The sequence below is a fragment of the Salminus brasiliensis genome, chromosome 16 (genome assembly GCF_030463535.1).
Source record: "Salminus brasiliensis chromosome 16, fSalBra1.hap2, whole genome shotgun sequence".
Classification (NCBI taxonomy): domain Eukaryota; kingdom Metazoa; phylum Chordata; class Actinopteri; order Characiformes; family Bryconidae; genus Salminus; species Salminus brasiliensis.
In genome coordinates, this window is record NC_132893.1 from 9205652 (window position 1) to 9215650 (window position 9999).

At 38.6% G+C, this 9999-nt stretch overlaps 1 protein-coding gene across 1 annotated transcript; it reads left to right on the plus strand.

Annotated features, from left to right (window-relative positions):
* The first annotated feature begins 358 nt into the window (after window positions 1-358).
* On the plus strand, window positions 359-9999 carry ankrd34ba (ankyrin repeat domain 34Ba). The gene is made up of 3 exons (XM_072658683.1): window positions 359-446; window positions 635-817; window positions 5730-9999. The coding sequence occupies exon 3, from the start codon at window positions 5780-5782 to the stop codon at window positions 7433-7435; it is 1656 nt and encodes a 551-aa protein (XP_072514784.1). The 5' UTR covers window positions 359-446; window positions 635-817; window positions 5730-5779; the 3' UTR covers window positions 7436-9999.

The following is a 9999-nucleotide window of genomic DNA, read 5'->3' on the forward strand; positions in this document are numbered from 1 at the left end:
TTTGTCCTACTTCCTCTACCTCATATCTACCTCCTCATTATTGGAACTCTGAGCACAGGACTGCTGCTGATCAAATATTATTTTGGCAGTGAATCATTCTCAGCACAGTAGTAGACAACAACTATGTATTGTGGGTGGTATTGGTGTGAGTGTGTCCGTGTTTGCCTGGGCTTTTTACCCACCTCAGTCATCTCTCTGTTGGGTTGAGAATGGTCTTCCAGCCAAGAGCGACTCTGTGGTCAGAAACTGAACTACAGGATGAAACAGCATAACAGGAATTATGCATCAGCAGATGGGCAACATTTTCTAGATGTAGGTGGACCAAGACATATTTTCTAATAAAGTGCCCAGTAATTCCACTGAGGGATTATTTTATGGATCCCACCTTCTGATATTTATATGTCTTCACAGAAGACATGTAATTTTCCATACATTGCTGTCTGAAGGTAGAGAAAGGAACTATTTTTCATTCTTCAATGAAGATGTGGATGTTTTACTTGTCCGAATTAAAATGTTGCCTAGAAAACACTAACTCTCATATGTTCATGTTATGTTCTTGCCTGAAAATCAAGAGCTTGAGTCTGTAACTGTCTATTCGCTGCTATTTCTCTCCCTCTCTCCTTCTCCCTCCCAGTACAGCTCTCTTGCGTGTGAGTAATTCTGCTCATTGTCGCTCAGACCGAACCAACGTCACACCTGCTATGCACGCACACTCTATCACATTTACTCCACATTCAGGCAAATCAGCCAGGCAAACCAGCGTTAACACAACCAAGAGGAGACCAGCACGGCTAACATCTCCCTACAAGCTTATTGGGTGAGTGCTTCATTCATCAGCATGTCTTTTTATTTTCAATACATTTAATTGTCAGTAGTACCTGTTTTCCCCTCCTCATAAGGATATAAACAAGAGTATTCACTGCAGTATTTGATGTGCACAAATTCAAGTCCCAACCAAATGTATCTCTCTCATTTCCCTTTGAGCACTGCTGTTGTTAGAGAACAGCACTGAAAGCATTTTCAATAGCTGTACTTTGATGAGAATAGAAACACTCTGCGACCTCTTCAAAATCTCGAGTACACATTCAGCATCCCTTTTAACACACTGCGTACAACCAATACATCTTTCTCCATGTTCAGTGCAAATGCATACAAGACTATGATTCTTTGCTTTTTACAAAATTTGGTAGAGTAGAACAGCTGGAGGGGGTCCAGAGGCCTCTTCACTCTGTTTGGTGTACACTCATCTGTGTGGTTCCTGCTTAAATCCCTACACAAATGAAGCTTCGCAGGTTCTCCCGGTGGAGCTCAGCAGAACATTGCTGACAGGGGCAGAAGTTGTTGCTACACTCATGCAATGCACAGGTGCTCCATGGTAACTGGGTGACCGTTGCTAACAGCAATGCGTTCTGTATCCATCCTGCCTTTTGTTGTTATTTCTAATTTTTTTTCTTTCATTTTTTGTATTTTTTTTTATCAGTGTAATTTGAGATAGTGGATAAGATACTGTGATGATATAAGGGTGAAACACCTTTATAAGTTACATCTGATACCATATTGATGCACTTTGTAGGTTCATGATGATGGAAGTTACAATATGTATCACAATGCAGGGGTTACAATTAAATATATTGGCATATATTGTGATACTGTAAGCAAGGTGATATATTATAAATTTTTTTATAAACACACCATCATATGCAGAAAATCTACAGTAAACAAAAAGTTTCCTTTTTACACAATCAGAACAGTGAGATCTGAAGACAAACTCTGATATCTAGCGGTCAGGGTTTAAACACAACTTGTGAAATGAGCCACTGTCTGACACCAATCTTTACATGTAAACTATTAATTAAAAATATATACTTTGTTTTTATTACAGTATTGTAAAGCATACTATTGTTGCTGATATTTTTAAACACTGTGTAGACTTAGTGGACACTTTTGTAGACCACCTTGTTGGTAAATTTTTTAGGTGTTTGTAGTCTAGTGAATAAAATGTTAATAATGCATTTAGTAACAGGGATAATGCTTCATCTTCTTTAGAACATACATTTGTTTCCAGGATTTTACTCAAATCCCCAGACTGAATATTTTTTTTAATTAATTCAAAACGATCTCCGTTTGAACATTCTGGAAAGTGCGGTTTACACACTGTGGTTATGCACATCCCCTCGGCTTGAATTAAGGCCAATTCCAGGAAAAACAACAAAGGCTGTACATTTGCTATCTCTTCTATTGGCTTAACACACTCAGTCGTGTTTGCTGTGTGGAAATGGACTGTCATTACTGACTATCTGACAGACAGAGTCTCTCAAGGGCAGCTTTGAAAAGCTGCAATTTCACGTTGCTTTTTCTTAATGCAGCAAAGACATTCATTACATTCAAAAGCCAACTTGAAAAAAAAAAAACAGATATAGGAGGAATGAGGCTGTGTCATTCAGGGGAATCTTTGCTTAATGCATTAATGATAATGGATATGTAGCAGAAATCCAGGTAGTTCCAAAGGGTTTACTTAATTTTCACACTTTACTTATTTCCTATATTTTCTAGAGCTCTACTGATTTCTTACAGCCATATTATCTATAAAACATTAGTTTTAGGAAGTAATGTATTTAAGATAACTTCTAAACAGTTTAAAGACACTGATGGTGAAATTGAAAACCTGTCATTAACATAACCAGTTTTGTGTTGGTAAAGATGTGTTACGGTAATGACACTTTAAATAAATGGAAATCAGAAAAAAGAGGATTTTTTTTTCTAACAATGCTTATTAGCTAGTTTACAATGCACTTTAAATACATATAAACAATAATGTGAACATTTAATTGTTTTGGTAAAATAGTGTGTAACTATAAATGTTATTGACTGAATACATCTTAAGAAATTGTTATATAATATAAGAAGTGTCATATTTAGAAAATATATCGCAGGCTGTTATAGTACATGATGGTAATGTTAGGGATGTTAATATATTGTTAAAATATTCAAAATAGTTATATGAATGTAAATAATATATATTTTATCTTTGTAAGTCATTATATAAAAACATTCATTTGTAGTGAATTATTCACTTTTAATCTTTTTTTCTGGGGCAGTAAAGTCTAGGTTGGGGACAAAGACAAGGTTGCAAAGTACTGTTGTTTAAAAAATTAAAATTTTTATATTTAAATCATAATGATATCAGTGCTTAATTATTTGGTGGTGGAATAAATATAAAAATTCTAGCATGAATTATAAATGTTTCCCTAATTAAATAATCACCCTTTGATAGTTAATATTTATTTAAATACATACATATAGCTCAGATTCACATTACAGGGTCTGTTCTGCAACAGCTTGAGGTAAGACCTGTGTAATGTTCTGTCCAACTGATGCATTCAGACATTTAATTTTCAAAACAATAAGCTTATCTGAGACATGACGTTCTGCAAGCACAGGGTGCTGTGTGGAGATGGTAACAGCAAGGCCAGCTGACACAATGGGCTTTACAGTGATGGCATCACTCAGGAAAGTGAAAGGGAGGCTGAGCTCTCTATGATTGCTGAAAGGGAACAGGCACTTCAAAAGATGTTATCTTGTGCTGTTGGCAAACAATGAAGCCAAGGTCTTTGCATCAGCTTACTGAGTTCACATAGCCTCATACAAAAATATTGCAGAGAAAGCTGGAGAGGCTTAAACTGAGACCTGCACAACCTGGAACTGGAACTAAAAGGCCAGTCACAGTACTTTAGTATATGTCTGTATGTAAATTGCAATGTGTAACTTCAATTCTATGGTTATATGTATCAGGACATAATACAACCTCATTATTTATTTAACAAAAACGACCAAAATACAAAAATGTGTTAAAAATGAAGTACACCCATTTTTAAGTGCTTCCATGGGAATTGAAAAGGTAATCAAATCCCCTTAAATAATTGATCAAGTCCATCTCTATAAAAGCAGACATTTAAGCAGTTTAGAAGCAATTGCTGCTGCCCATTAATCTGGGAAGTATCTAAAGTCCACCATCCTACAGTGAGAGAGATTAATTCACCCCAATTTCACCCCAATGTCAGACCGTGTAATGCTCAGAGAAATTGTAAAAAAACAAACCAAGGAGCTACACCTCAGACTCTACAGTCCTCAGCATGTTTAATGTTCAAGTTAATGACAGTACAATTAAAAAAAGACTGAACAAGTATGGCTTGTTTGGAAGGGTTGCATGAAGTTGCATGAAGTTTGCAGAGTAGCATATGAACAAACCACAACATTTCTGGAATAATTTGCTTTGGACGGACAAGACCAAAGTAGATTTTTTTGTCCATACCGCACAGCGCCATGTTTGGCAAAAACTAAACACAGCATATCAGCAAAACCCTTCATGCCAACTGTCAAGCACAGTGGTGGAGGAGTGATGATGTGGGCTTGTTTTGCAGCCATATGACCTGGGAACCTTGCAGTCATTAGATCGACCATAAGGTCCTCTGTATACCAAAGTATTTTAGAGTGATGCCACTGTGGCAAAACTAAGACAATTGAAATAAAAATACTGATACCATCTATTCAACATCTAAAGCTTGGCCGAACAACAGACTGGCTGAAATTAATTAAGGGGTTGTAATGGCCTAGTCATTCCTCCATAGTTCCTTCAGAACAATGTGAGAAACTTCATACAGAAAATGATTACTTCAAGTTATTGCTTCAAAAGGTAGTTCTACAGTTCTAAATATTCTAAATAAATTTTTCATGAGGTGTTGTTCATCTGAGGTTGTTTTTACCTAATTTTAATATCTTCTAAGGGCTAGATGCTTAATGTCTTATGTCCTTATATGTAAACCATAGACTTCAAAGAGGGTATACTTTAATTTTCCCATGACTGTTATTCATAACTTTCATAACTAGCTTGGAATAGTGCAATAGTGTATGTATAGTGTATATTAAGAGTATACTGCATATACTAGGAGTACAACTTGGAGTTGCCCTGAACAGGTCAATCTGTTTCCTGCTTAACTCAACTCAATTCAGGGAAGGCTTAGTTTTTGGCTGATTTACTGAATCAGAAGGGATAAAAGTGTGGGGGCGGGGTACTCTAGGACCACGATTCAAAACTAATGGACCAGTGATGTCAAAATGAATTCCTACAAGACTACCACACTGCAGAAATCAGTGTTTTCTGTTTTCTGTCACTCACCAGATTAATATTATGACAGACTTGATGACTAGCTGTTAGAATTTTGTTTAAATTATGTAAATTATGTTTAAATTAAGGAAACATTGAATTGCGAATGCCAATATTAGAGTAAACCAATGAAGAACAAAAAACTATGAAAGAGAACAATTCAGAGAAACCATTATAGCAATACCACATACTGAGACTCATACCCACTTTGGAAACACACACACACACACACACACACACATTAAATAATGACAATGTTAATAGTTAATGGTGCTGTGAGGGTTTCATAATGTATGATAAATTAGTTATTGTCTTACTACAACTTTCATTTTTCACATTTATAGAGCTACTGTGTAAAACTTGTTGTTTCCTCTTCCTTACCCTTTTTTCCCATTTGATATCATGGTATAAGTTTATTTACTTCCCTCAGACATGATGATCTGCCCAGTGTGTATAATTCCTAACAAATATATGTTTCTCCTAAAAGAGGGGGTTGTGGCAGGGGAAAAAAAGAGAGGAAATAGAACAATGAAAACACTAAACATGGTTTTACATGTCTTCACAGGTTGTGATGGCAACATCTGCCAAGTGTGAATCACAGTGAAAGAAGTAAGGATGAATGGTGCGCAGGTAGTCCACACAGACAGCAACTCTCTCCTCAAAGCTGTTTACCTGAGCCGACTCCGTCTCACACGCCTTCTCCTTGAGGGTGGGGCTTACATAAATGAGAGCAATGAGCGTGGGGAGACACCTCTAATGATTGCCTGCAAAAGCAGACAAACTGACCACCAGGGGGTTCCAAAGGCAAAGATGGTGGGGTATCTGCTGGAGAATGGCGCTGACCCAAACATCCAAGACAAGAGCGGAAAGACTGCATTGATGCATGCCTGCTTAGAGCAAGCTGGACCTGAGGTAGTGTCCTTGCTCTTAGCTAGTGGGGCTGATCCCTGCCTAAAGGACCACATGGATTCTTCTGCTCTGGTCCATGCCATCCACGTCAGTGATGAGGAAACACTGAAGCTGCTAATGGAAGCCTGCAAGGCTAGAGGTAAAGAAGTCATTATCATCACTACAGACACACTTGCTTGTGGAAGGCAGATGGCCAAGCAGTACCTTAAAGTTCCTCCACTGGGAACAACAGACCAATGGGGTAAGATGAATTTCTCTTCAATACCTTGTGCATCTCCTTCTGAGATTCATCTTAGCACATCACCCCAAGGAACAGTCTCCTCCAGCTCCACAGAGCCTATGTTCTCGTTCCAGGACCTACAGAGCATGACCAACTCTCAGCCAACCTCTCCATCTCATCATCCACCTCTGGTCCATGGGAAAGTGAACAAGCTTCATCATCTCCAGAGGCTACACTCAGAACCTTGGCTGAAGATACCCCAATCCTTCCTAACACAACAGCGAGACAAATGCTCCTTTCCAATGGAAGAGCTACCTGATATAACACCTGAGGAAGAGCTTTCTTTCAGAATGAATCGAATAGCTTTTGGTTCACCTCTATCGCGCCACTGCAGCATTGACCTCAAAGAAGCAACCAGTTCAACCCAGACCTTGCTTCAAGACAGCAAAGCAAGAGATGGTAGCTGTCTAAGACCAGAGGAAGCACTGTCTCGTAACATGTCCTTTGATGGTTTGTCTTCACTGCACTCCCACTCTCACCCAAATCTTCACTCCAAAAGCAGTACAGAGGTCATAGCAACAGAGAAGGACCCAGAAAAGTCTCTTCCTAATTTAGCAGTGTCCAGTCTCTGCAACATCATCCAGCGTCGAAGGCTTGGAATGGACCACTACAGCTCTGACTCCCAGCTCTCAGTATCAGGAAACACCCCAGAGGAACGGAAAAGACAGCTTGAGAGAAGGCAACTTGTGAGCTCACGCTCCTCCACTTTAATAGGCTCACGAGAGTCTCTTGACAACACTTCGCTGGTGTATACACAAAAAAAATATCCAAATAACCTTGAGCGCAGGGGATCGGGTGCTCTTCTCATGGATCACACTTCTCACCCTCGGCCAGGATTCCTGCCACCACTGAATCAGCACACTCCAATCTCTCAAATTGCTGGAGCATGCAGTTCCAATGCTCTTTGTGCCAGCAACAAGCCAACTTGTGGTTTAGTGACAGGGATAATGCCCTACCTCCCATCCGCTCCAACTGGCTTCCCAAAGGATCTAAAGACCAGGAGAATGCTCATGAGAAGGCACTCCATGCAAACTGAGCAAATCAAACAGCTAGGTGATTTCAAAGACATCCTTGGCCATTGATTACTCATAAATGGTTGATTGAGATGATGGCATTGGAAATACTGTAAAGATGCCAGGATAGAATTATTATTATTATTATTATTATTAAGTACTTTTAACGGATCTAAAAAAAAAAATAACGTTTTGAATGGGGTCTGCAAAAGGTCAATATCCCCATACCTTTAAAACTCTGCTTACATCAAATTTTTCTCATGCAGCACACAATCACACAGTTAAACATGAACAACTCTGTTGTGTGTTTTGTTTTTTTGTGACTTACAAATTAAGTACTATGTACACTCACCAAGCCATTTTTATGTGTACAACTACACATTCATGCAATTATCTAAACAGCCAATCGTGTGGCAGCAGTGCAATGCATAAAATCATGCTAGGCTACGCTAATTCAGATAACCCTTTTGTACAATTGTGTTGAGCAAAAAAGCTATCTAATCTAATCTTAGAATGTACAACACATCCAACCTTGAGAGGCATGGACCACAATAGCAGAAGATCATGTTGGGTTCCACTTCTGTCAGCCAGGAACAGAAAGCTAAGGGTGCACAGGTTCACCCAAACTGGACGGTTGGACAAAATGTAGCCTGAACTGAATCCAACAGAACACCATTGTTGTTTTGGGGTGATTTGCAGCATGGACATCATAAGGAACCAGAATCACAAAGGTGTGTTTCCAACATATTGTAGAATCCATGCCATAAAGAATGTAATCTGTTTTTAGAGCAAAGGTGGCCCAACTCAGTATTAATAGTTCCCAATAAAGAGCTCAGGAAGTGTATAATCTATATTCCTTGTAAAGAAACTAACAGTAAAATGATCCACACATATATTATTATCTCACAAGTCAGACTTAGGATACAAGGGAAGCTGCCTGGAATACATCATGGCCTGCTAACAATACACAGCTTACAGTGAAGCTAATGACACCCAACATTAATTAAAAAAAATGACCTTCTGTTGGAACTTACAATGTTGTTGTTACAATGGAACTTAAGCTGTGGCCTGGTCACAGCTGACAACTAAAAAATAAGCTATTTTGCAGGGTAATACTTACGTAAATACCAATGTTTGAATTTGAGTTTATTTGACTTTAAAGTGGTACCACTGGTCTGGTGGTAAAGTAGTCTGAGGACACGTTTCTGCTGACAACTATTTGATGGCATTTGGATTTCTGGGGGGAAATAAATGCATACATTGGTACCAAATGGACTGTAATTTTGTTCAACATTACAGGAAACCAACACAATTTTAGGAACTTTTGGGAGCCAGACATGGCTCTGCATTAGGGGGTACTTGAATATACATTAAGTAAACATATAAGAATCAAAATATATCTCCCCCCCCCCACACACACACCTTTTTAGTGAACCATAAATAGGAAAACCAGCACCAGCATGAACTGAAAGACAAAAAGACCAGAAAGGCCTGGTTATAGTTTGCTGTAAACAATACAGACAAGACAGCCAAAAAAGCAAGCAAGAGTCTTATGGACAGTTGAGAACGCTCTTCAACCAGCACTTACTCAGATTAAACTTAATGTCTAATAACTGGATGGGGCTTCACTGTGCATTAGGACAATGACCAAAATCAGGAAAAAAAAAACAAACAAAAAAAAAAACTGTTCTTGGCTTTCCAAAATAAATCATGTTACCTGAACTCTCCTTCTTTGACTTTTTTGAATAATTGTTTTTTATCTATCTGCAGTCCCTGATCAGGTTGATTTAAAGTTAGTAGTTATTTTCATTCTCACTAAAACAACAAACACACAAAACACTTGCAACAGACGATAACAGGGTTGTGGGTTCGATTCCCGGGCTTGTCAAGCTGTCACTGTTGGGCCTTGAGCAAGGCACTTTACCCTCTCTGCTCCCGGGCGCTGGAGTTGGCTGCCCACCGCTCTGGGTGTGCGTACTCACTGCCCCTAGTTCACTGTGTGTGTTCACTACCACAGATGGGTTAAATGCGGAGGACACATTTCGCTGTACTTTTACAAGACCAACAAATGGCCATAATAGCCTATAAGAATCATAGGACCAATTGGATCAAATGTTCAGATGATAATCAGCACACATTCAACCTAGTGTGTATGTATATATAGCCATTTATCTTAGTGTTGCTAAAGCAACTGCAACTGTATTCAGTAATCACCCATTACTACAGTTTCCAAAGTATTCGGCCGAATTCTGGAAACAGACTACTGATGAGGAGCTAGTGGGCGGCTGACACAGAATGAGTGCAGAGAAAGAGGAGCTACTGTCTCTAAATGTCCACCTACAAAATATGCCAATGTAAATATGTCTGATAAAATGACAAGCATGTCTACAGAATGCAGTGTTTGTGACACCATTACCACGCTGTTGTCACTGCTGAAACAAGGAACAAGAACTCATGCAAAATAGTAATAATAATAATAATAATAATAATAATAATAACAATAACAACAGTAATATGTTAAGTGGTGGTCCTACAGTCCCTTTTTATGTATTAGGGGAGGAAGATGGATGAGCTACAGTCCATTACTGGACACCTAAAGGGTAAAATGGTTAATAAATGATAAAAAGAGTGTT

Bases quoted from the DNA above. Each gene is read 5' to 3' on its own strand.
- ankrd34ba (XM_072658683.1), top strand. From the start codon at position 5,780: ATGAATGGTGCGCAGGTAGTCCACACAGACAGCAACTCTCTCCTCAAA.